Consider the following 25,693-nt stretch of genomic DNA (forward strand, 5'->3'; position numbering starts at 1 on the left):
GACACCTATTCTCCCCCTGCGCCCTGGGGATTTACACAGAAAGCTCACCCTCAACACAGCAAAAGAAAGGCCTGGGCAGCCCGGGAGAGGAAGCTCACACAAAATACGGTGTGTGGCTCTTTGTGTCCCCTTTGTAATTCCTCTGCACAATGAACTGCCCCGGCCACCCACCAGCCCCGGGGTACCCCCAGGTGCCCCGTCCACCATGCCCCCACTCCCCGATGCGGCAGCAGGCAGAGCTGGGGATGCTCCTCACCGGGTGGCTGAGAGCACAGCCTTTGTGCTCGGGAGAGGGGAAATTTGGGCAGGATGGAGATCGCCATGTTCCCGCAGCAGCAAAAAGCCCCCTCGCATCCCCGTCGGCCCCCGGGCAGAGCGCTGGGGGGGTCCCTCCAGCAGAGCCCTTCCATCAGCCCCACTCTGACAGCTTTTAACATGCTAATGACCCTCTCAAGGGCAGGAGCAGCTCTGCGTAAAACCCATGTTCAGCCCTCGGTCATGGACATTTGCTCGGAGACACAGCGTTAAATATTTATCCTCCCCGCCTCCCCCCCACTCCGCAGGCATTAACAATAGCGATCGCAACTGGCCCCTTCCCCCTCGCCGGGAACATGTGGCTCCCGGACCATGGCAGCGAACATTATCGTTTGTACCTGTGAATTATTGATAAGGTATAAGATAGTTCTTGCGGTGAAAAAATAATGAGGGGGAGAGGCTGTTTGCAGCCTGGCGGGGTGGACACTGCTGCAAACCCTCTTCTCCGGGGGCAAAATGGGAGGTGGGACCCCATTCCCGACGGGCCGCCTCTGCCAGCTGACCGTGCCGGCCCTTAGCAGCGTGCGGCCGGCACCAGGCTGCCTTTGTGCATGGTGGCTCCTCTCTCGGCGTGGATCTGGCTGGCGCCTGTCCCCTCCTGGCTGCCCGCTGCCTTCCCTGGGGGAGGTGGGCAGCTGCCCGACCTCCCAAGCCCCGTGCTGCCTGCAGCCTCCTGCGAGCTGGGGGATGCTCGCTCAGGCAGCTGCCTGAGGGTCGCGAAGGTGAGTGGGGATGTCCCAGCTCCGCAGGTCAGCTACCCACCCCGCGGTGCCTTGGCCGGGAAGGGGCAGGTATCGCCCAGCCCCACAGACGCCGTGGCTCCAGTGAGCAGATGGGGTTTAGCCTGGGAGAGCCTTTCAGCTGGCAGGGCTGGAGGGATCGGGAGGTCTCCAGGGGCTGGAGGAGGGAGAGCGGTCCTCAGTTCTTGGCTTTATGGCCGCCAATGCATGCTGTCCCTGTGCCCTAATCTGTCCCTGGAAAAGGGGGATGAGACTGCTGAGTCCCTGGAAAGCAGGTGGCAGCCCTGGAAGGGGGTCTGTTCCCCGGCTTAGGGCTGTCCTTTGGCTGGGAGCTGAACTCGGCGCATCTGTCCCCTGAGCTATGGAGGTGAGAGCCTGTCCCGGAGAGCCCCCAGGTCCGCCAGCTCTGGCGGGTCTGGGCTTCGGCTGCGCTTTTCGAGGCTCTGGAATGCCACACGGGAGGGTGCAGATGGCTCAGGGGGGATCTTGTCGTCGGTAGCGTGGGCAGTCCGATTAAAATCAGGGTGCCTCTTTAAGCCAGTTCAAAGCCCGCTTTGATGTACTTAGACCCTCAACCCCGCTGTGTTTTGTGGGGAGAGCATTAGCAGGAGACCCAGGGCATTAGCGTGCAGAGCCTGGCCCGCTCTGGGGTTACGCATCTGTGTCCCTGGGCTGGGTGACAGGGCACCAGGGCGCTGCACTCACCCCAGGGACAGTGAGGTTCTGGGGGGAGCACGGCCGGGATGAGGCACCCTCCTTCCTTGCACAGAGCCTCCCGCCATGCTCCGGCAGCACCACCCCTGCCCAGGAAGGGGCTGCCCAGACCTGCCGTGCACTGACATCAGGTGTTGCTTTCCCAAAAATGTGTCTGAATCCGGTGTCCCGGACCCCAGGGATGCAGGATGTGCTGTTATTTCTGAAGATGCAGGAGTGCCTGGGAGGCAGAGCAGCCCCTGCCCATCACCTGCCACAGCCTGGGCCACAGCTGGGGGCCACCTGGGCAGCACTACTCTCCATCTTCTGCCCCATTCATGGCTCCCAGTAGTGGCTATGGGGCTGGGAGGATTCCCATGAGCCGCCCACCTCCGTGGCTCCCTTGCTGGGTCTCCTGGGGGAAGGTGGAGGCGTGGGGTGCTTGTGAGCACTGCGGGGGGGGGAGGTGGATGTCTCATGCTGTTCCTCGGCATTGGCACTGCCACTGTCCCTTTCTGTCTGTCCTGAATGCTTGGGATACTGGTGGTATCACACTGGTGGGTGTGTGGACGTGATGCGGTGGGCGATGGGGTTGCATTATGTGTGCTGCAGTGTGTATGGGCACAACAGGAGATGGTCCCAGGCAGTGCGGCAGCGTGCAGAGAGCCCCGGTCCAAGGGTGCTCCAGCACCAGGCTGCATTACCCCCAAGTACAAGCTGCAGCATGGGAGCTGTAGCGAGGAAGGGGCCAAGTACAGCTCCTCGCTCCCGCTGCAGGAGAGCATCCCTGAGTGGGTGATTGATCCCAGCATTAAAGGCTCTGGGAGCATGAGCCCTGGTCTCCCTGCTCACCCTTCCGCTCCCTGACTTGCCTCCAGTCATGCAGCAAATACAGGCCAGGCCACTCAGATATCAAGTGTGAATTTCAAACGCTCCCTCTGCCCTCATCCCCTCTCTGGTGTCTGATGGGAGGCGCAGAGAGTGGCAGGAGCACCAGGCACATGAAACAGCCCCGTTCAAAGCCCGGCACTGCGGCTCCCACTTGCAAGCCGAGTTAAGTCTGCAGGCAATTACCCGGTGGTGTTCCCTGCCTTCGCTCCTGGCCTTTTCCCTTGCAAACCACCTCCTCTCTGCTTTGCTTTTAGGGGAAGAGCCTCGCACCAGAGCAGATACAAGCTGCATCAGGCTGGGCTCCTGCCTGCAGGTTACAGTGGGGGATGCTGCAGCCCTCCTGTGCCCCATCCCATGGTCCCCACGGCTCCATCTCAGCACTGAATTGGGTTCACATGAAGCCGGCGTTGAGGCTCAAGCCACAGAAGCTTTCTGTGCAGGGGGCAAAGTAAGGTGGCGGTGCTTTGGCCTCATTCAGAGCTGACATGTGAGGACGAGACCAAACCCAAGCCCTTTTCTCTCCAGCTGCTTTCTGGCTACAGGGGTGCAATGGGGATGGCTCATCCCGTGCTGGATCCCAGGGTGCTACGGGATGCTTGCGTGCTTGGCTGGAGCTGGGGCTGTGTGTGTGCGGGGAGGATCCGGCCCCTTCCTCGTGCGAGGCAGAGGCAAGACGATGCATGTGAACTCGACTTCACAAGACATCAAATGCGCTGCAGTCAGATGGAAATTGGCTCTCGGAGCTCCTTTCTTCTGGCACCGAGCAGCTCCCCGCTCCTGCTCCCCCCTCGGTGGGTGGATGGGCTGATAATATGAGGAAGTGCCTGCTCCGCTCCAAGCTGCGGTGCCTGGGATCTCATCTCCAGGCTCGCTGACAATTTGCATTAATGTTTACTTAACTAACCGGGAGCCCTCTTACATCCCAACCGCCTTTGCTGGGGGGCTTACACGGCTCATGGGGGTGGCGGGACCGGCAGAGGCGTTTCTGGACTGCCTCCTTTGTGCTCCGAGAATCTCCAACCCTCAGAAAAAAACCCCTCTTTGCCAGAAGAATGGGCCCTTCTCCCAATTTACTTGAAAAGATGTCCCGGATTTCTGCCCAGCCAGGACCCTGCATTGCTCCCGGGCAGGATTTCAGTGGGGGAGCCGGCTAATTTGCAGTATTTTACATATCTAATATGTTGTCATAAATGCTTTTAAATCCCTGTAATATTTAATTAGGAGGTAGCTTTTGGCGTATTAGGCGGGAACGGGGCTGTCTAATTAGTTATTGGTGATTTCATACCCGTGAAGGTAATTAAGTTAAGTAAAAGCTGGAGGCAAGCTCCCGTGCACGCATCCGCCCCATTTTGGAGCTGCTCTGGGATGCAGCGGAGTTGATGCCAGTTGTCTGGCCTCGGAGCTGAGTGTACCCATCCAGGGTTGCCGCCGGGCTTTCCCCGTCCATGTGGCGAGGGACAGCCATTCCCCTTGGCAGGGACCATGCCCAGCCCGCGGTCCCAGCTGGAGCAGGACATCTCCCACCACAGTCGGGTCTCCAGCCACCTCCTGCAGGGCTCTGACACCACCTTGGGCCCCTGATGTGCTCGTCTCCCGAACTTGGTATTTTTAATCTCAAAACTGAGCTGGGATCTGACAAAATATGAATCATCCAAGAGATGTAAGAGCGGGCAGAGTCCCTGGCAGACTGGGGTGTATTTTTAGCCTGCACGTGTTGGAATTTGACTGTTTCTTAGGGAAAAAAAGAGGTTTTCAGATCTGAGCGCCTAGCTCTGGCCACACTGGGAGCCCTGCTACTGGCTCCGCATTGCATTGCCCGCCTTGAAAATAAAGGTTTATGGCAGCATGGGAAGGAGGACGAGGGTCAGGCTGTGCTGCACGAGCCCTGCTCGCCTCTCCCATCACAGAGGACCACACCTGGGGTCTGAGCCCTGCCCTGTGCCCACCGCCGGGAGCTCAGGGGCGCTGGCATGGGCACATGCACGCGACCGGGGGTTGGCTGCTCGCCCTTCTGCTGGCCCAGGCCAGCAGCCGTGGCTTGGGGTGGCAACACCTGGAGCTGGTCATGGCTGGGGCACTCCCAGGAGCATGAGTGTCTCTGGGGGCACCAGCACCCAATGTTGCACCTGTAGCCCAGCCATTCTGCCATGTCCTTGCACACATGCCAGTGACGGATGGCATTTATCCCTCCCCAGGCTGCCCTGAGATGGTTCCCGCTGCATCCCGTAGTGGGGTCCCAGCCCACGATGCCCCCACTGTGAGATGGGGCTCCCCGGCCACCCACCTCTCTCCGAGGGGGCTGATATCTGCCCAGCTGCGCCGGCGTGGGTCTCTCCCCCTCTGCGGGGTTTGCAGCCAGGGCCCCACTGTTCGGGACATTTCATCCCCCCCTTTAATGTTGGCGGTTGGAAGCTGGGGAGCCGATAATGATGAAGGAGTGTAAATGTCAGCAGGAAACCAGCTTCAATCAGAACTGTTAAAAATAATCCCGCCAGGCCTGCTCTGGCAGGGGTAATCAGCCTCGGCGGAAACTCTCCCCGGGTCCTAGAGCACGAGCCGCAGCCGTGCCGAGCAGCGCCAGGCCACCCGAGCAGCCGCGCTGGAGGCTGGCTGCGACGCTGGCAAATCCAGCCCTGGCCAGCAGCTCCCTTGGAGCCAGGAGGAGTGACCCCTCGAGCTGGGCGGGGTGCAGGGTCCTGTCCCATCCCCTCTCCCCGGACGCACTCTGGCTCTCCTCTTAGCAGGAATCCCCACTGCGATCTCGGGTGGGCTTGACCTAAGTTTTAAATGGAAGAGTGTGGCATGGGAGAGGGGTGTGGAGGTGAGCTGCTTCTGGCGTGCGTGTTTTTTCTTAGGGAACCCCATGAGCTGCGTGCTCTGCTGTAGCATGTGTGATGGCGGTGAGACGCTCAACCTTCATGAAAACACCTGTGACTGTAGCTACCTCCTCAGAAACACACAGCCTCCCCTTCCCAGCTCTGTCGGGCTGTGGCAGGAGATGTGGACACGCAGGTAACACAGCCCCCAGCTATTCAGGCACGTCCACACGGCAGAGTCAGCCGCAGGCTCTTGGGGTCACAGAGCCAGTGTCCCCACCTGAAGTGAGATCCGCTTGGAGCAGGGACAGGAGGTGCGTTATTAACCTCAAAGATAATTAGCCTCGGAGCAGCTTGCAAAGGAATGTGGGGCTGCTCCATCACTTGAACTTTAATACAGAGGCTGAAGGTCTGTGTGAGACCCCCAGGCACCCACGGGCTTGGGGCCAGGGCTCCCCGGTCTGTGCCTTGCGGTCGGGCTCTGCCACCAGGCTCGCTGCTCCTCTGAGGCTCCATGCATGCGTGGATCAGGGAAAGGCAGGAGGAGCACCCAGATGTGCCTCCGGCAACTCATTTCTGCCTCCCTAAAACAAGGAGGAGTTGTTGATCCCCAGCACGGGCGAGGTCCGTGGGCAGCAGTGTTTTATGACCGTGGGGGCTGCAGCTGTACTAACTGCCTGCAGGCAGAGGCTTCCCCAGACTTGCGGTGTGGTTCTGTGCCTGGGGCTCTTCAAAGAGCTGCTCTGTGGAGGGAAGCCCCGTGGGCTGGGGTGCAGCTCCCTGCCCCCTGCGGCATGGCCATGACTGGGTGCTGCTCTCCCAAACCCTCTTGGGAGCAACGTTATAGGGGCAAGGGCAGCCCCAGCTTAGGCCCAGCCTTATGGCAGGGCTTTGCTGCCCTGCCAGCAGTTTTTATCCTGGCTTTGATGTGTGCCACGCGGGATGGAGTCTCTTTATCTGCCTGTTGGGTTTTCCCTGCTGTGTGCCCCCACGCTCAGTTCCCATGCTCGGGCGCTCTCGCAGCCTCGCACTTGCTCTGCCCCATTTCCCACCCTCCTTTCCCATTGGACCCTTCTCCTATCAGGACTGTTTCCTCCCAGCCCTGTGTAAAATCACATCTCTTTTTCCAGCTGCTGGGCTGGATATGAAATCTCGCACTGGCTCCACCCTGGCTGCCAATGGGGCTGATGCTTTTCACCATGCGATGCATCTCCCACCCTGCATCCCGCTGCCGGCTCTGTGGTCACTCCCAGGTGCTTTCAGGAAGCCAGGCTATGAGATGCAGCCACTGCTGGGGCAAAAGTTTTGCCCGTCTGAGTGCTAGGGCTGAGCGTGAGGAGCCTGAAGGACCCTTGGTCATGCCAGGGCATTTCGCCAAGTAACTCCAGCTGGGTCTTGCAAGGTTCAGCATCAGTTTCAGAGCATCCTCCAGGCCAGAGGGAGTTTGCTTTAGCCCTTCCCAAAGCTGGGACCAGGGATTAGAGTTGCTATCCCAGGACCTGCAAAGCTGAGGAGCAGCATTGCAGATCCTCAGCATTGCTCCTTGGCTCACCAGCCTGCACCAGATCTGGGACAGCCGGGATGCAATTCTCAGCTTGGCTCAGCCTCATTCACACCTCAGAGGAATCCAGGAGGGCCGGCAGGGCTGGCTTCACACTTATTAGCAATTAAAAGCCTCAGAGCCTGGGAGTCAATTAGCTCTGAGCTCAGCAGTGCCGCAAACCCAAGGGGATGAGCCTGCTAACGAGAGCCACAGCCAGCTCCCCACAGGGCTTGGAGCTGTTTTGCCAGAAGAGCTACTTGCTTTTTCATTTACACCTTGGATGAGTGTTGCTGCATGGAGTTCGGGGTGTCTTCTCAGGTGGGAGCTGCTGGGCAGGGAGCACATGCTGCGTGCTGGAGGGTGCAAGGCTTCCTGGTGCACAGGGCTGGAGCCTGGCACTTCTCCCGGCATGGCACAGCACTGTCACCCAGCAGGGCCCTCCGTGAGGGGGGGATTGACCTTGTCCTAACCATCATGGGGCTGCGTGGGAGGGTCTTGCTGTAGCACGCTGCCATCTGCCAGAGGTAGAGCCACGTGTGGTCCAGCAAAACCCCACTGCTGCCCCCCGGCTCACTCTGCCCCAAGCTCTGGAGCTCTTGGGCTGCGGTACCCTGATTTGCCGGGCACCCCGTGACGTGCTGGGTCTGTGAGCACTGGAATGATGCTCTGCCACGGGCAGTGGTTTCCCTTTGCAACAGGAGAGCAGTGGGGCAGTGAGCCGAGGGTGGGTTTGGGGGAAGGCTGGCGGTGCTGTGCACCCCCGGGCAAAGGGACGGCTCCGTGCCTTTGATTTGCAGCGTGTCGGGAACATGCTGGAAATGAGGCAGGTGATGCAAATGTGAAGCAGGTAGGTGCGCAGGCTGGAGGGTAGCATGGGAGCTGGAAAGAAAACACGCTTTGGTGGAGGGTTTCAGAGGGATTTCCCGCTACTAGAAGACAAGACAGAAGCAAAAACATGAAAGGAGGGAGGAGAACAAGCTTGCTGAGCACAGGGGCAGAGGGGACTTGGAGGTGGTGAAAAGCAGGGATGGAGAGAAGCAGGAGGCCATGCAGCGATGGGGCCGCCGGCTGGGTGCGGCTGGGTGCCTCGGCTCCCGGTGGCAGTGGGACACGGAGGCTGTGAGCTGGGCAGGTGCAGTTTTAACACCCGGTATCCAGCCAGACGCTTGCTGGAGGGGACGAGCCCTCATCCAGCGGTCAGCGGGAGCCGGGGGAGACGTGTCAGCCACACAGCAGGTCCCTTTGCAGACAGTGGCAGGTTGGCTGTTCCCGGGTGTGTGCTGCAGGGCACCCCCCTGCCCACCCCGGCCTCTGCCAGACCACGGGGCACTGGGCACAGCGGGTGCTCTGGCTCTCTCGAGGCACTTGGGGATGCCGGGGAGCTGGTGGCGATGCCTTAGCCTTGCGTTGGCTCCCCTTCCCTCAGATAACGAGGTTACAGGAACAAAGGGACAGTGTGGGGAGGGGGCGGTGACAGGCTCGCAGGGTTTGCAGCTTGTTATTTCACTTGTGTTTCCATTAAAGCTGCTGCTTTTAACTTGTTTCAATTTCTGAAGAGGCTCCAGGGTGGGTGGCAGATGCTTTATTCCTCCTCCCTCCCACCCTCCCCTCTTTTCCTTGGCCAGCTCCCCTTGTTCCCATAGCATCCCCCTTCCCGCCGAGGCTGAGTCCTGCGGCTCTGGCTTTGCGGCATGGCCCACGCGGGAGCCGTTCCTTGCCAGAGCTGGACCGGAGCCACCGTACAGGCGCTGCCCTGTGCAGAGAGCTGCTCGGCAAAGCCCAGCTCGCACAAATGCCTTCCCCGTGTAGACCGTCCCACTCGCAACAGATGTTGCATGTCCCCGACTTCCCCCGTGCCCAAACACAGGGCTGCTGGTGTCACCCGCGGTGCATGCACCCACACGTGCCTCCGCATCCCCGCTGCACCCCCTCGGCATATGCAGGCACCGTGGTGGCACCACTGGGTGATACCAGCTGGTGTCAGTCACTGGTGCTCTGGTAAGGACAGCAGCCTGGGTCATGGCCTGGGTCAGCAGCGTCCCTTTGAAGCTGCTGAGATTTATGCATGCCCTGAAATGTTTTGCTAAATCAGCACCACCACGCTGGGGCTGGGACTCCTCTCGCTAACTGTTGCCATGAGCATATGTTGCATTTTACACATGCTCTGCTCGGCTGTCCAAGCAACAAACCTCTCCAGCTTTAATGTTTTGGGAAGCATCTGCATCTCCTGGGAGGGAAGGGGCCAGGGCTGGAGCCTGGGGTCAGCACGGCACTTTGGGAAGCCTTTCCCAGCAGGGGAGTGGCGTGAAGCATTGCTCCCTGGTCTGGCAGCGTTCACCTTTACTCTTTGCCGTGTGTATATGGTGGACAGGCAGAATTTGTTGATCGGGCTCGTGTCGCTGAGGTCTGTGGTCTGAGACACTCAGCACGACATCATGATGTCTAGCAGCGTGTTGCCTTGCTCCAGCAAAGGATTGTTTTGTCCTTATATATATGGGCCTGGCAAGGATGAGCTCTGATCCATCGCTTCCACTGGTGCTGAAATAACAAGAAATATTACTGCAAAAAAAACTCCGTATGGGGATGGGGGCAGCTCTGCTAAGGGAAATGATTATTTATTGTTGCTTGGACCTCGGTGGACATGACCTGGTGTGTCATCCTGCCCACCAAGAGGTGCTGAGGACTCTGATCCCTTTGGGAGGACCATCCCACGGCCAGGAATCACATCACCCCCCCCCACGGGTGGTGTGTGAGCAGGTGATGGACATGACGGGTACGTGGCCCTTGCACAGGGGAGGGGACCCCCAGGGCCAGGCAGCCTGTGTGACTCAGAGCATGGGGACCCTGCAACTCGCAGGTGGGGACATGAGCCCCGCTTTCCAGCTGGGCTGGGGTAGAGGCACGTGTGAAAGTGCATATAGAGGCCAAACTCCCCATGCCACCCAGGAGCAATGAGCCCTGCACAGGGCAGGAGAGGCCAGCAGTGGCTTTCAGGTTGCTGTGGTGGCTAGAAGAAGGATGCCTGGACCTCCTCATCTCTAGGGCCCCTGTAGGGACACCTCCCTGCCTTTGCACAGCGCTTCACTGTGCCACAGAGATGTCTCCTGTGCTGAATACAGGTTGCTGCCGCCGTCCTTGTCCCCTCTGGCTGTACCATCCCTGCTCCGTGCACCCTGTCCCCAGTACCCATCAAGGCTGTCTGGGTCAGGAGGCAGTTTCTGTGGCTGCAGGTTGCAGTCTCCCCCAGCACACTATGGGCTGCGGCACCCGGAGCCAGGAGGATAATGAGATCTTAATAGTCCAATTATATCCCATCGATTTACTCAGCACGTAATTGTTGGCGGCTGGGGCTGCCTGATGAAGCGCTGCCAGCGGGGAGGGCTGTGCGGCGTTGCCCAGTCTGGGATGCTCCTCGCAGCAACCAGCTGTTCCCCCTTGAACTGCCACAGGAGCAGCCCCCCCCCGACTCGCTGTTCCACCCCCAGGAGGGGCAGGGACAAGAGTGGCAGGCAGAGACTGGAGCGGGGACGCTGGCACCTTGCCCTGGCTGGGCAGGGGGGCGCCGGCATCGGGCTGACCCCAGATTGACATCCCCCACGCTGTTCTGGGGAGCAGAAGGGTTGTACATCTCCGCCTCCTGCTAAAACAGGCTGCCAGGAGAAGTGACTCCTGCTGGGTGACAGTCCCTGCCGGCTGAGCGGCGGCTGAGCCATTGGCTGTGCCTGGCAACCTGCACCGGGCAGTGTGGTGGCTACCAGAGGTGTGCCCAGCTGGTCTCCTGGCAGCAGAAGCCAGCTCCTGAGCATCCACCTGCAGGTGTTCCTCAGTGCAGCACGGCATTGCAGGTGCATCTCTGCGCTTTTCTTCTATTCATTTCCCTTTTGAGCTGGTTGCGGCTGGGAGTTCCACAGACTAACAACGCCTAATTTGGAGGAGTCACTCTTAGTTGTGATTTTAAGCCTGCCTTCGTGATTGTGCCAGTCATCCCTTCTTCTGGTGTTGTGAAAAGCAGCAAATAATGTTCCCTTTCCACCTGGCCGTGCTGCTTTGGGCCCTGTCCCATCGCTTCCCGTTTCCCTTCCTGGCCCCTGCCAAGGTGCCATTTCCAGAGACCCCACGATCTCTTTCCTGAGCGGCAGGGGCTCACGCTGAGCCCACCACGCTGTACCCTGGCTTGTTTGCACCCATGCGTCAGGCTCTGCCATCCCACCTTGTCCTGTGCAAACACCGTCAGCCCCAGGGGCTGGGGTCGCAGCGGGCAGCAGGCAGCAGCCGGCAGCGCACAGGCTCCCTGTGACCTTGGGGATCCGGAGTGAGGCAGGGGTGGAGAGGGTGGGAGGTCTGTCTCGTCCCCCTCGACCGGGATGGAGTGGTGCCGGCAGCTGGGCCAGCGGAGTCCATTAAAAATCAAACAGCCTGACGTAATGCTGGGGGCACGCTGCGGGAGCCTGAACCTGAGACAGGGCTGCAGGGCCCCGCTCATGCTGGTGCTGGGGACTGGGGCAGGTGACATGGTGGACAAAACCCTGCCTCGTTACCCTGGCACCCTGCTAATGCAGCAGCGGGGCAGCTGCCCCCAACCTCCGGCAAGCAACTCTCCTCCGGGACACCCCTCCTTGGGTGCTGGGTCCTTGCAGCACTGGGGACTCGTGTCCATCACCTCGAGTCGATCGTGCGCTGGGACACGTGGGTGACACTTGTTTCCCCCAGCGCAGGGCTGCGGGTGCTGATGCTGGCACAAGCATGGGTGCAGCCGGTCCTCCCCTGCAGCAAGAAACGGGAGTGCAAAACCCATGGGGGGGACTCTGGGCTGTCGGCCACTAATGCAAGCACTGATTAGTCTATCGATCTTGCGTAATGCGGGAGTCTTTCTGTTCCTTCACACTCGCTCTTGTCACCTGTCAGACGGTGGTGGTGGTGGAGTGAACAGCCGTGTCGGCGGGGCAGCCCCGGCTCTGCCTGACCCTCTGCCCTGAGCAGGCTGTGCTGGTACAAACAGCATGTGTGGGGTGACCCAAGGGACACTGGGCTGCTTAATAGCTGCTGGTGCTGTGGTCCTTGCTGGCAGGCCCTTTGGTTTGGAGAAATGCAAGCTGCACCCTGGCACAGCCTCCTGCAGCACAGCACCAGCAAGGCGAGGCTGGGATCTGGCGAGCACCTATCCCAGCCCAAAATGCTGGTGCTGCCCAGGGCTGCGTGGTTTTGGTTGCGAGGGCAGCTGCCTCGTCTGCTCGAGACTTGGTGGATGGTTGCTGTGGCCGAGCTGGTGCCTGCAGTGGCTGGTCCCAGCGCCGGTGGAGCGGAGCTGCTGGGGGAAGTGCCCGGGCCGTGAGCAGGACCTGTCATGCATTTTCATGGTGGGAGCAGCAGCCTGGCAGCAGCTGAAGGGTTAATGCCTTTGATCTGCCCCAGTGAGTGGGAGAGGGTCTGGGAGACCATCGGACGCTAGCGAGCTTCCAGCGTGGAAGCTGGGGAGGAAACAAATTAAAGAGGAGAGCGACCCCCTGCGCTTCACCCGCCTGGAGCCGGTAGCCAGTCCTGGGCATGCGGTCGCTGCCGGTGTGGAAAGCTGCTCGCCTGCTGTGGCGTGTCTCTGCAGCCCGTGCCAGCATGGCTGGGACATGACATGGGCTGCAACTTTTGCCTGGATGGAGGTGCCCCGGTGGCTGCCGATGCCGGGCGAGACGGACCTCTGCGCTGCTGGCAGAGTCAGCCCCGGCGGACACTGCCAAGCCGGGCTGCCTGGTGAGGGGAGCGCCATGCCGGAGGGCTGCCAGGCTGCCCCAGCGCTCTTGGCAGGCGGTGGGGGGCTCGGAGGACGCGGGGCCAACGCCGCTGGGAAGCAATTACCTCCCCGCTGCGTCCGGCCCTAATCCCCTCACACGGCGCGCGAGGAGTCGGCTCGCCAAACAAGGCTCAATCAGGTTAAAGTGTGAAGTCAGGATTAGCTGAAAGAATGAGAGCGTGGTAATAGCCCCGGCCTCCCCACCCGGCCGCCGCAGCCCCACTGTGGATCCCTCCCTCCCACCCGCCCTCCGGCCCGCCGGGCTCTTGCCGGGGAGATTAAGGCTGCCGGGGTTTGTTTGCCTGAGTGGGCTCCCCACTGGGAAGCGATGTCAAACAGTTTTGCTCGGGCGCCCCGCTAAGTGCCGGGCAGGGCGGCACGCTGGGGGGTTGGCTCCCGCTGCCGAGCCCCTGCCAGCCCTGAGGGAGCCATGCCCCTGAGCTTGGCTCCTCGCCGAGGCTCCCCGGGGATTGCCAGCGGTGGGGCAGGGGCTGCTGGCTGCCAGGAGAGCCAGCGCTGGGGGCACCTCCTGACCCACCGCACGTATTGCACCGGCAACCATCGTGCACGCAGTGGGGCAGGGCAGCGGGGTATAAGATCTGAGCAGGGAAGTCTCCAAAATCCCAGTCCCTGACCACCGCCATCCTCCATGCTGCCCAGCCAGGGGGGGATTGTTTGGATGTAGCTTGGCCGTAAGGCTTTTGGGGGATGTGGAAGCAAAGCGGGCTCCCTCCTTCTCCCCATGGCACAGCTGTGGGCTGGGGCTGGCTGCTGCCGATTAACAGGCATCTGCTGGGTCAGAAACCCCTGTGGGAGGTGAGCCTGGGGACAGAAGGGGTCTGGGATGGGGCTGGGCCAGGAAGGGGTGGAAATGCAGTGGGTTCCCGGGGAGCAAGCGGGGCCCCTGCTTTGCAGACAGGCTGCTGAGAGCTTCCTATTGGGGCATGCACGTGTGCTACAGCCTCCCTGCAGGGTCTGCCCAAGCACAGACGTCTGGTTCTGTCCTCTGGCACTCACAGGGTGGAGGCTGTGCGTCCCCCATCACCTGCTCTCCCCTTATCATCCTTCCCCCTTTGCACCCCCGGGACTACCGGAGCCCTCTGCACCCTGTGCCGTGCGGGGAGAAACTTGAGCTGCGTGGTCCCTGCAGCGTGGGGCTGGGAGGACGGCGGTGCTGTGGATGGGCCGGCTGCTTGGGCATCCCCTGGACTCAATAACCAGGAACTCTTAAACTTGGAGCTGTAGGAAAATATCTGGAAGTGAGACCAGAAAAGGCGGAAAGGGAGGCCATGACAGCGGGCGGGGGCTGCTTTCTTTCCCCCTCTGCTGTCCGTGCCCATCCGCCGGCCAGTCCCCAGCGGGGCTGTCAGCGCTGGTGGTCACTGCTGGCACTCTGCACGTGATGGCAGCGACACACTTGTATTTGGCGGGGTGTGAGGTGGCACCAGCGCAGCCGCCGAGGGTGCTGCAAGCCGTGCGGCGGAGCGAGGAGAAGCCGTGCCATCTGCTGTTTCTTCGGTGCTAAAGTGTAAAGCAAACATAGCTGGGAGCTATGAAACACCAGGAGGGAAGGGGCCGTGCCTTGTTCCAACGCCGGGGCCCGAGGATCCCACAGGCAAAGCATGTGTTTGTCCTGGTGTCATCAGCTGTGTAACCATGCCGGCAATGTAAGCCCGGCGCCGGGGCCCTGCTGAAACCCTCTCATCCAACGTCTGTCCCTCTTGGCTTCGGTACCCCCAATGGCAGCACTTCATTGGTGACTGTCACAAAAAGCTGTGAAGGGGAGAAGCCTCACAAAGTCAGTTGCAACCTTCTAGCAGCATTTCCCTCGCGAGCTGTAAGTGAGCAGCTTGCAGACAGACGCTTGGGTTTACTCCCAGGGTGCGCTGGGACTCCCATGTGCTGTGAGCAGGGAAACACGAGCAAGGTTTCCATGGGTGAACCAAACAAGCTGCAGGCAGGGGCTGCCCGGGCAGGCAGCGCCGGAGCTGGGAGTGGGGTGGCACCAAAGCTGGTGGGTGCTCCCATGCTTGGTCCTGCTGCAACCAGTTTAATGTTGGAGGACAGGCAGCTGCTAAGAGGGAGCATGATGCATTGAATGCGTTGCTAGGGAGAGCGGTGAACTTTGGGCATTTCCAGAGGGTTTTCTAGGGGATTCCTTCCTTCTAGGAGCCAAAGGGGAAAAGAGGATTTGGGGCGATGCTGCGTTTTTCTGAAAGGTCACTGCAATGCCTGGGGGTCCCTGGGCTCACCGCATCCCCAGCAGAGGACTGGGAGAAGGCATTTGAATCAGAAGGTGTGCTGGGGTGTCGGGGGTTGCTGCAGGTGTCGGGTCCTTCCCCTTTGGCGAGTGCGAGGCGACCCCGATCCTTTTCGGGGAGGCTCGGCCCAGAGCCCTGGGAAGGGCTGGAGCAGCCTGGGCGGGGCGAGGCAGCGCAGGCAGCACAGGCAGCGCAGGCAGCGCAGGCAGCGCAGGCAGCCCGGGCAGGGCAGCCTGGCAGTGCCGCCGCGCGGGTAGCGGTGAAACTGCGCCTGCTGCGCGCCCAGCTGCTGGCGGGGGGAGCCGGGATTCACCCTCCCCGGCAGCCTGGGCCCTTCCAGTGGCGGCATCTCCCTTCCTCTGCCCCACCAATGGTGCGTTGCCAGCCGGGTTTGGTTCCCCAGGAACGACCCAGAGCGACGCACCAGCCCCTGCCCCCTGCACACTTCATGCTGGTGCGTCGCTCTGGCACCGTATGGCAGCTCCTTGGTGGCTGGGTTACTCACCGGAGGGCTGGGCAAGCCCACCGTCCTTGGGTTTTCCTTCTCCTCATGCATCTGTACAAGCGATGCCAGTGCTTCCCTCTGGGAACACTTCCCTGTCGTGGCAGTGAAGCTTTTGGCTGGGGTGAAGTCCCGATTTGGAGACCTCCAGGTCTTTTGCAAGCAGCTTGTGGGCCATGCTGAGCCCATTTTCTGGAGGAAATGGGGGCACGGGGAGGAGTGTGGATGCTGTGCCTCCATCCTGACCCAGCCCAACTGCCCTGGGATATCAGTAGTGAACAGGCTTCATTATGTTGAAGCAGAGCTGGTGAGCACAGAGTGTGAAATACTGGCATCCAGGGACACCCCGAACTACCTCTTGGGGCTGGGATGGGGGTGTCTGCATGGCCTGTGTAATGCTAGGGGGTGTTTAATCCATGCAGGTTGCCTTGGTCCTGCTCCTCACTCACCCATGGACTTGCTGCATAGGACAAATGCCATGCCGTGCCTCAGCTTCCCTGTGCCAGGAGGGAGCTGGGGACTTGGCCTCCTGCCCCATGGGTGGCTGGAGCGGGGCTGTGCTGGCGTGGGGCTGGGGACAGGCAATGCAGGTGCCTGCCGAGCTCGGAGGAGCTCCTGGCCTTTGGGGTGAGAGAGGGAACGGCAGTGTGGGAGCTGTGGGGCGCAAATACGATAGGCAGGTCCCCCGAGGGTGGGGTGAGCTGAGCCGGTCCACCCAGACCCTACTTTGCAGTGAGATTTTTGGCCTTCATGGTTGTTAAAAGCCAGCCCAGGCACGGCCGGGGATCCGACCCGCTGCCAGCCCTGCAAACAGAGCCCGTGCTGGCCCGGCATGCCCCGGCAATGCAGAGTGGGTGATTACATGGACGGTGTAGTGATGAAGTAATTAATGACCCTATTATTTGTGCCCTCTAAAGTGCGGGGCAGGCTCCATGGGAATGCCTGTTGGAGCCACTAAGTGTAATTACCAGTTAATCAGCAGGGACCAGTAATTATAGCAGTCACAGGGTATTTAAGTACAGAGGGTTTTCCCAGAGCTGTGCCCTGCTGCTCTGCTTATCGGAGCTGAGGACACCAGTGCCTGGGGAGCCCCAGCTACTTGCAGCCACCATGGATGGAGCCGGACTCGCCTTGGGACAGCCAGCAGGGCGGTGGGCTGCAAGTCCCTGGCTGCCAAATTACAGCTTCCCAGAGCCCTTCGGGGATCACTGAGTGCCAGGGCATGCCCCGGCCTGTAGACGCCCTGGTCCCACGGGGCATTGTGCTTTGCAGGCACTGGTCATTTTCCTTCCTGCCTCTTTCTTCTGCAGGGACCTGAGCGAAAACTTCATCCAGGCCATTCCCAGGAAAGCTTTCCGTGGTGCCACCGACCTCAAGAATCTGTGAGTCACAGCAGGGATGGGCATGGGTGGCATGGGGGAGTTTGGGGTCGGGTCTGGCGGCAGGAACCATCCGGAGCCACCGGTCGCTCTCTGCCTGGGCTGTCCCAGCAACGCTGCCTCTGTCTTTCTCCTGCAGGCAACTGGACAAGAACCAGATCAGCTGCATCGAGGATGGGGCTTTCCGTGCCCTGCGGGGGCTGGAGGTCCTGTAAGTGCCCAGAGGCCGGCTGGAGCCTCCAGCCCACAAGCCCCATGTGGGGTGAGGGTGTCCCCGGGTGCTTCCCTCTCACTGAGGTGCTGCAGGGACATCCTCAGCGTGCCATCTCTCCCTGGCCCCAAGGAGGGGCTGAGCAGGGGTCTGGTACCACTGCTGCGGAGCTGTGCTCCAGGGCCTGATCCTGCCCCAGGGTGTCCACCTGCCTGCAGCTGGCTGTGGAGGGGAGAAGCCTGGAAAAGGCAGCAAGCCCTGCCGGGGGTTTGGGCTGTCCCCATCCCTTGCCTCTCCGTCCATCCACCCTGTGCTGGGGGGTGGGTGGGTGCTGTTGCTTCCAGGGGTTTGGTGCCACCTGGACCATCTCATGTTCCCACTTATGGCCTGGCTGCCCTGACCTGCCCCCCTCTACCTTCCCGCAGGACCCTGAATAACAACAATATCACTTCCATCCCTGTGTCCAGCTTCAACCACATGCCCAAGCTGCGGACGTTGTGAGTGCTGGGGCCGTGGGGGCGGGAGGGACCCGCCGGGCTAGAGTGGGATGTCCCCAGCTCTGCTGCTGGTGCCAGCAGCTCAGCAGTGCCGGGACAGCACCGTGGGGAAGGGATGGAGGGGACACCCCTGCAGCGCATCTCCAAGCACTGCCGAGCAAGGTGGCCTTGGCAACCGGTGCAGATGCTCTCAGGCTCCTCCGTGTTCCCCTCTGTGTGCCCCTGACCTTTGGGATGAGCCATATGGGGGCAGCCGGGGGACAGGGGCGTGATGGGCAGAAGCCGTCCCGTGGCCACTGACTGCCCCATCTGCCCACAGCCGCCTGCACTCCAACCACCTCTTCTGCGACTGCCACCTGGCCTGGCTCTCGCAGTGGCTGCGCCAGCGCCCCACCATCGGGCTCTTCACCCAGTGTGCCGCTCCAGCCCAGCTCCGCGGCCTCAATGTGGCCGAGATCCAGAAGAACGAGTTCAGCTGCTCCGGTGAGGGGGACAGGGGAGGCGGTGGGTGCCAGGGCAGGGACAAAGGTGGGTGCCACGTGCCCCAGCTCAGAGCCTGGATGCACGCTGTGGGCTCGGCTCAGGTCAGCACCGTCCCTGGTGTTGGGACAACATGGGGACAGCACCACCCTATCAGTGTGACAAAGGGTGCATCGACCTGTGCCCTTGGAGCTGCATGCCTTTTGCATGGGGTTGGGGTGCACCAGGACCTTGTGCACCCACTCAAGGGTGCCACGAGCTGTCCCAGCCCACCGAGCTGTCACCAGGGTCCCTTCCTTGGGGTGCTGCCATCCACCCGCCTGGCCCAGCTCTTTGCGACTCCCATGCTGGCCGTTTCCCCGGCAGGACAAACGGACCTGGCACGTGCCCAGCTCTGCAGCTTGTCCTCTGGCTCCTGCCCGGCCATGTGCACTTGCAGCAATGGCATCGTGGACTGTCGGGGCAAGGGACTGACAGCCATCCCCGCCAACCTGCCCGAGACCATGACGGAGATGTGAGTATGGCCCCACACCGTCACCGCCAGGCTCTGGGTGGCTCGAGGCAGTGGGGACACCGGGGCAAGCACCACGGCTCAGCCACCCCCCAGGGCGGCAGGCCTTCCTTGCCCTTCTCCCGTGCTGCCCAGATTTAGCCCTGGATTTAGCTGCATTAAAAATGTAAATAGAGAATTAATCTCCTTAGGGGAATCCAATTATGGTGCAAAGCCCCCGCTGGGATGGCGCATAAAGCACATGGGAGGCAGCAGGCACCCCCAGACCCAGGGTGCTGGGGGGGGAGGAGGTGCTCCCCCCACTCCAGCCAGCATGGTCTCCCCACCCATGGCACCCCTCCCTGATGGAGAAAGCCCCAACCGCAGGCTGCAAGTTGTCCCTGGGGTGAATGGTGCCACACCGGTGGGGTAACTTACTACAAGCCTGGGGGTCTTGCAGCCCCCCAGCCCTGTCAATGGGGTGCTGGGGCTCAGCCAGCCCTACAGCCCTCATCTGTTCCCCCTTCTCTTTGCAGACGCCTGGAGCTCAATGGCATCAAGTCCATCCCCCCAGGTGCCTTCTCCCCCTACAAGAAGCTGCGGAGGATGTAAGTGTGCAGCCCCTACAAGCTCACTCTGAACCCCAGCACTCTTCACCCCACTGTCCACTGCTGTGAGCCTGCAGGCCCCACTCTGACAGGCATGGGGCACTTGCCGTGACATGGGTGCCCCACATGGCAGCACTGGGATGAGGTCTTGGATACTCCCAGCTCTGTATATAGGGTGCTGGGAGTGGTCCCCTGGACCCCGCAGGAGGATGGGGGCATGGGGAGAGAGAAGAGGGGCCCAGGCCACCTTCTCCCTCTGGGTTTCAGAGACCTGAGCAACAACCAGATCTCGGAGATCGCCCCCGATGCCTTCCAGGGACTGCGCTCACTGAACTCCCTGTAAGTGCCCACACCGGGGTGTGTGGGGTGAGGAGGGGCAGATGCTGTGCCCGCTGAACCGTGCCCCACACTGCCCCCCCCGCATCCCTCTCACACCAGCCTTCCTCTCCCAGGGTGCTGTACGGCAACAAGATCACAGACCTCCCCAAGGGCGTCTTCGGGGGACTTTTCGCCCTGCAGCTGCTGTAAGGCGCTGGTGGCTGGGTGGGATGCTCTGCAGGGACACCAGGAATCAGGGCTGAGGTCCCCAACGCCTGTGGTGCAGTGAAGGGGGTCCCCAGCTTCACCTCCCTCCCTCCCTGCCAGGCTCCTCAACGCCAACAAGATCAACTGCGTGCGGGCAGATGCCTTCCAGGACCTGCAGAACCTCTCTCTGCTCTCGCTCTACGACAACAAGATCCAGAGCCTGGCCAAGGGCACCTTCACCTCCCTGCGGGCCATCCAGACCCTGTGAGTGCCCGCGCCAGCTCCAATGCCTGGGCAGGCGGGCGCCTGGGGGGAAGCATCTTGGCGGCTAGCTGGGACTGGAGCTGGCAGTCACCCGCTGCCCCCGGCGGTGTGTCACCCACTGTCCCCGGCGCAGGCACCTGGCCCAGAACCCCTTTGTCTGCGACTGCAACCTGAAGTGGCTGGCAGACTTCCTCCGCGCCAACCCCATCGAGACCAGCGGCGCCCGCTGTGCCAGCCCCCGGCGCCTGGCCAACAAGCGCATCGGCCAGATCAAGAGCAAGAAGTTTCGCTGCTCGGGTGAGAGCCGTCCCCGTCATGGGCGTCCTGCGGCACGGCTGTCCTCAGCCCTGCCCCAGCCTGATGTCTGTGTGCTCAGGGGTGCTGGTTGTGCTTTTTTTCTCCACAGCCAAAGAGCAGTATTTCATCCCAGGTAAGAGAAGGAGCCACATGTGTGTGTGCATGGGTGTGTGCATAATGCCATTTCGGCCATGCTGCCTGCGGGGGTGGTTGTGCCAGAGCCCCGCGGTCTGGCCCGGCAGGACCACGCTGCATTTCCCATCATTTCTGGTTGCTGAGTTCCCAGGTGCTGCGGTAACAAAGTGCTGGGTACCGGGATGTGTCAGCATCTCCCACTGTGCCGTTATCTGGATGGGCACAGAGCGATCCGTGGGGTCCAGCTCTGGTTGCAGGAGGGGAGGAGGTGGTGGGCAGCGCAGCGCTCCATGTACCCAGGACAAATACCCCTGCAGATAAGCTGCTTTGGGCATGGAGAGGAGTAATACGTGTGCAGCGGTTGGGATGAGGGGAGCTGGGGAAGAGACAGAGCCTGGCTGGGGGTGTGGGAGGATCAGAGGAGGGGAGGGCAGGTGCAGCCCCCATGCCTCTGCCTGTGGGAGCCCACGCTGCCCTCACCGGCGCGCAGGGACGGAGGATTACCAGCTGAACAGCGAGTGCAACAGCGATGTGATCTGCCCCCCGAAGTGCCGCTGTGAATCCAGCGTGGTCGAGTGCTCCAACCTGAAGCTCACCAAGATTCCGGAGCGCATCCCGCAGTCCACGGCTGAGCTGTAAGAGCCTCCTCCCTCCCACTCTGCTTTCCCTCCTGCAGCCAGAGCATCGCTGGCGCTGGGGTTTGGCTCAGGGTTTGGTCTGTGCCAGGCCCTTCGCAGCCACCTCCTGAGCTCTTTTCCCTGCCACCCACCCCAGGCGCCTGAACAACAATGAAATCTCCGTCCTGGAGGCCACCGGCATCTTCAAGAAACTCCCACATCTGAAGAAAATGTGAGAATCGGGCAGGCACAGCCCCGTTGGGCGTGCCCAGGGGCTGGGAAGGCACATGGGGGTCCTGATGCCAGGGCAGCCTGGGGCGTGAAATGGGGGGGCACTTCCCGACCCGAGAGTCCCCTGAGGGACTGGGCATCACGGGGTGCTCAGTGGGACCTGGGGGAGGGAGTGTTCAGGATGAGGTCGGGGCAGAGCCCCCCGTTCCAGCCTGCTTTCCCCTCTCCGCAGCAACCTGAGCAATAACAAGGTGTCGGAGATTGAGGACGGTGTGTTCGAGGGGGCATCCTCTGTCAGCGAGCTGCACCTCACTGTCAACCAGCTAGAGTCGGTGCGGAGCGGCATGTTCAGGGGCCTGGATGGGCTGAGGACCCTGTGAGTCCCCCCTCCGCCATGGGCATGGGGCCAGGAACGTCCCTGCTCCTTGCTCCCCTGCCCTGCCTGCGCTGCCGGGCTGGTGCTGTCTGCATCACTGTGAGGCCAGCTTGGGAGCACCTTACCCATCCTCTGGCCCTATCCAGAGCTGGGGAAGGGCTGGTCCCTGCTCAGGGACTGGCTCAGGCTCATCCTGCTGCCTGGCAGCGAGGTGGGCACAGCCCGGGCACTGCCTAGGCGGGTTTCCCCCATGGCGCCCACCCAGATCGTTAGGTGCCCTCGTCCCCTTCCCTCCGCAGGATGCTGAGGAACAACCGCATCAGCTGCATCCACAACGACAGCTTCACAGGGCTGCGCAACGTCCGCCTGCTCTCCCTGTACGACAACCAGATCAGCACCATCGCGCCGGGCGCCTTCGACACGCTGCAGTCCCTCTCCACGCTGTACGTCTCGGGGCCCGGGGGGGATGCTCCCAGGCTGTCCCCATCGCATCAGGGGGGCTGCAGGGGATCCCCTTGCCTGGCAGCTGCTCAGGTGATGCCCTTGCGCTCCCTCCTGTGTGCAGGAACCTGCTCGCCAACCCCTTCAATTGCAACTGCCAGCTGGCCTGGCTGGGGGACTGGCTGCGCAAGAGGAAGATCGTGACGGGGAACCCGCGGTGCCAAAACCCCGACTTCCTCCGGCAGATCCCACTCCAGGACGTGGCTTTCCCCGACTTCAGGTGTGAGGAAGGTAACTCACGGGCCCCGCGGCACCGGGGGTGAGGGGGGACTGGGCTGCTCCTCCCGGGCTGACACCGTGCCCCCTGTCCCAGCACTGTCCCTGCTCCTGGGATGTCCGGCAGTGCCCCATGGCAAGCTGGTAGCTCGGAGGGTCCCTCAGCCCATTAACACCCTCCCCTAATGACGCCTGAGTTTCCCTTCCTGGTACCCAGCCCTTAGGGCTGCACTCAAATACCCACGGGCTGCTCTGAAGTCGGGAGAGGAGCTTGTACCCACTGCACCGCGTGGCCCTTATACGTAGGCAGGTCCGTGCTGGCAACCGCTGTGCCCTGGGTGCTGGCAGGAGCAGATGTGTAGGCAAAGCCCAGCAGGATTCATCCTGCTCCTTCTTCCTTCCCTTCCCAGCCCCACACACACGCCGGAGCCAGGCAGATGGAGCCGGTGGGGAGCGCGCGCGTGTTGAGAGAAAAGCCTTTATTTATTTATTTATTTAATTTAGAACAGCTTTTTGAGCCCTCTGGAAAATATTTACAAACAAATCATCGTTTCTTCTGCTTTCCCTCCTCCACCACGTCAAAGACTGAAGGGTTGCATCCTGCGCCTTTCCTAGTGGTGCGAGATAACATACGGTCGTCCCGGGGATGCCTCTACCGCAGGAGCCCAGCGCCACGGCAGGGAAGGGGGAGCAATGCCGGCTCCTCTGGCTGCTCGGCACAGGCACCTCTCCCTCTAGCCTGTGTCTGGGAGATGGGTGAAGGTTATTTCAGGAGGATTTGCAGAGCTGAGCCCCTTCCTCTGTGCCCTCCTCTCTGCCGTTCCTGGGACTGCATTTTTGCTTGAAAATGGTGAAAATCAGAGCAGCCTCGAGCTGGCTGGTTGCATCCATCCTGGTGGGGCAGGTGGTTTCTGGGCACAGGAGCAATTCCTGCACTGCTGACTCTCCGCCAGGCTGGGGCTATTCCCTGCAAGCAGGCTGCCTGCGGCACCCTGCTTTGGGGGCGAGGGGAGATGGTCAGCGTGGGAGGGGAGCAGTCCTAGGCAGGCACAAGGCACCTAGTCCAGCCTCACGCGGTGCCCGAAGGCTGGGCCCCAGTGACTTTGTGGCTCTCTGTGCCTGGTGCAGGTCAGGAGGAGACCAGCTGCATCCCCCGGCCCCAGTGCCCGCAGGAGTGCACCTGCCTTGACACTGTCGTCCGCTGCAGCAACAAGCACCTCAAGGCCCTGCCCAAGGGGATCCCCAAGAATGTCACGGAGCTGTGAGTGGCGGGCGCGTGTCCAGGCTCTCCCCCTGACCTCCAGTGACTTCGTGTCTCTGGTGGGGGGTCTCTGCTGTGGGGTTGCAGGTGTGGGGGCAGAGATGCTCCCTCCTACACCCCCATCCTGGCCCGGTAGTGGGAGCAGGACCCCCACCCAGCCAAGGAACCCTGTCCAGCCCTGAACGCAGTGAGGGGCTCAGCGAAAGCCTCTCTGCTGACTAAGGGCTACCAAAGGTGATCAGCAAGGGTTGTTGTCACAGCATCTGGGTCCCTGCTCTTTGGCCCTTGGGAGGGTGCAGCGCGGGACAGCCGCCCCCTGCAGCTGCGGTCCCCATGCAGCTGTGAAGCCCAGGGCTCTGCGGTCCCCAGCAGCCTGCCATCAGTGACAGGGATGCGGCCACCCTGCCTCTGCCAGCTCCCTGGCCCCTCTCTGCCATCACCTCTCCCTGCGGCTGCGGGGATGCTCTTGGCAACGCTGGCTCCGAGCACACAGGGATGCGATTTGCCTGGGGTCAGCTACCCAACAGCACGGGTGTCAGGGAGATACCCAGGCAGCCATGCCAGGTCTGGATGTGGAGGGATCGTGACGCTCGTTGCACCTGGGCTCTGCACCCATCTGAGATGCAAGTCCTGTGTGCAGGGGGTGTAGGCACTAGTTGTGCACATGCATATGTATACCACCCCCTCACACCCCTGCACTGTCTCGCACACCCCTTCTCTTTCCACATCCTCCGCTCTCTCTCACACATGCCTTGGGAACAGTTACGGCCGCCCACGCTCACATCGGATGTGTAAACGCAGCACATGGCTGGTTGTGCTCATACATGCAAGCTGCTGGGAGACTGCTCCCAGGGACACGCGCGCAGAACTCCCAGGCATACTAATGTGCTTGCACGCCGGCTCCCCTGCCAGCCCAGGGGTCCCCCGAGAGCCTTGTGGGCCCTGGGTGCCGAGAGGGAGGTGATGCTGGAGGTGCTCCTCAGCCCAAAGTCCATAGGGGTGTCTGCGCAGGAGAAACGGGAGGGTGGAGAGAGGGACCTCCTGCTTCTTCACCACTCCGAGGTGCTTTCATTCTCCCTTGCAGCTACCTGGATGGAAACCAGTTCACTCAGGTCCCAGGGCAGCTCTCCACTTTCAAGTACCTGCAGCTTGTGTAAGTAGCCAGGAGCAGGAACCCAGGCAGCCAGTCCCACTACTGGGACCTGTGGGCAAGGACAGGGGCTGTCCCTGTGGTGCATGGTCCCAAGGAGGGGCCTGGCGGTGTGCGGGGACCCCCGACAGCCCCCTGTGTCCCCCCTCTGCACCGGGACACAGCTGGCTGGCAGCAACGCTCAGCCCCTGTGTGCTCACAGCCTCTGCTGGGGCTGGGCATGGGGCAGAGGGGTGACAGTGGCATTGCTGCCGGCACCCTGTGTTGACAGCCCTGCTGCTCCCTTGGAGGCCGTGCCATGCTGCTGTTCGCACCCCATTGCAGCTGAGCAGGTGGGGGAGCAGCAAGGGGGGATGGGGCCCAGCTGGCTCCAACCCCTGGGGTTTCTGTTTTCCAGCGATCTGAGCAACAACAAGATCAGCTCCCTGAGCAACTCCTCCTTCACCAACATGAGCCAGCTCACCACCCTGTAAGTGCGGTCCCTGCGGTGGTGTTCCTAGGGGACCCCGAAGACAGGGGTTGCTGGGGACACCAGGGTCTCCCCACTCCATGTGGGTGAAGCTGTAGTTTGAGCTGGAGCTGACATGTGGGGCGGCTGGAGGGAGTGTGCAGCAATGCCCACGGCGCTGTGTTACCTCTTCCTTCCCTTCTGCAGGATCCTCAGCTACAACTCCCTGCAGTGCATCCCTCCGCTGGCCTTTGAGGGCCTCCGCTCCCTCCGGTTGCTGTAAGTACCTGCTCACAGCCCCGCTCGGCCCCTTCTCTGCTGCTGGCTGTGTCCCCATGTCCCCTGTGCCTGCTTGGAGGAGGGTGTAGGCAGGCGGGCAGGGTACAGGCTGCAGGAGGAGCAAGGGGAGATGCATCAGCCTCTCGGAGCAGATGGTGCATTTGCAACAGTGACAGTGTGGT

At 61.6% G+C, this 25,693-nt stretch overlaps 1 protein-coding gene across 1 annotated transcript in view; it reads left to right on the top strand.

Annotated features, from left to right (window-relative positions):
- SLIT1 (slit guidance ligand 1) overlaps positions 1-25,693 on the top strand; it is a 64,173-nt gene that overhangs the window by 29,174 nt on the left and 9,306 nt on the right. Inside the window, exons 5-24 of the mRNA XM_076338873.1 lie at positions 16,857-16,928; positions 17,065-17,136; positions 17,562-17,633; positions 17,953-18,116; positions 18,480-18,627; positions 19,140-19,211; positions 19,479-19,550; positions 19,664-19,735; positions 19,857-20,000; positions 20,134-20,297; positions 20,407-20,430; positions 20,923-21,067; positions 21,207-21,281; positions 21,513-21,656; positions 21,956-22,099; positions 22,222-22,388; positions 23,502-23,634; positions 24,719-24,787; positions 25,182-25,253; positions 25,440-25,511. Of these exons, the coding sequence (XP_076194988.1) occupies positions 16,857-16,928; positions 17,065-17,136; positions 17,562-17,633; positions 17,953-18,116; positions 18,480-18,627; positions 19,140-19,211; positions 19,479-19,550; positions 19,664-19,735; positions 19,857-20,000; positions 20,134-20,297; positions 20,407-20,430; positions 20,923-21,067; positions 21,207-21,281; positions 21,513-21,656; positions 21,956-22,099; positions 22,222-22,388; positions 23,502-23,634; positions 24,719-24,787; positions 25,182-25,253; positions 25,440-25,511 (2,097 nt within the window). The remainder of the gene's footprint in view (positions 1-16,856; positions 16,929-17,064; positions 17,137-17,561; positions 17,634-17,952; positions 18,117-18,479; positions 18,628-19,139; positions 19,212-19,478; positions 19,551-19,663; positions 19,736-19,856; positions 20,001-20,133; positions 20,298-20,406; positions 20,431-20,922; positions 21,068-21,206; positions 21,282-21,512; positions 21,657-21,955; positions 22,100-22,221; positions 22,389-23,501; positions 23,635-24,718; positions 24,788-25,181; positions 25,254-25,439; positions 25,512-25,693) is intronic.

The sequence above is a fragment of the Aptenodytes patagonicus genome, chromosome 5 (assembly GCF_965638725.1).
Source record: "Aptenodytes patagonicus chromosome 5, bAptPat1.pri.cur, whole genome shotgun sequence".
NCBI classification, from domain to species: Eukaryota; Metazoa; Chordata; class Aves; order Sphenisciformes; family Spheniscidae; genus Aptenodytes; species Aptenodytes patagonicus.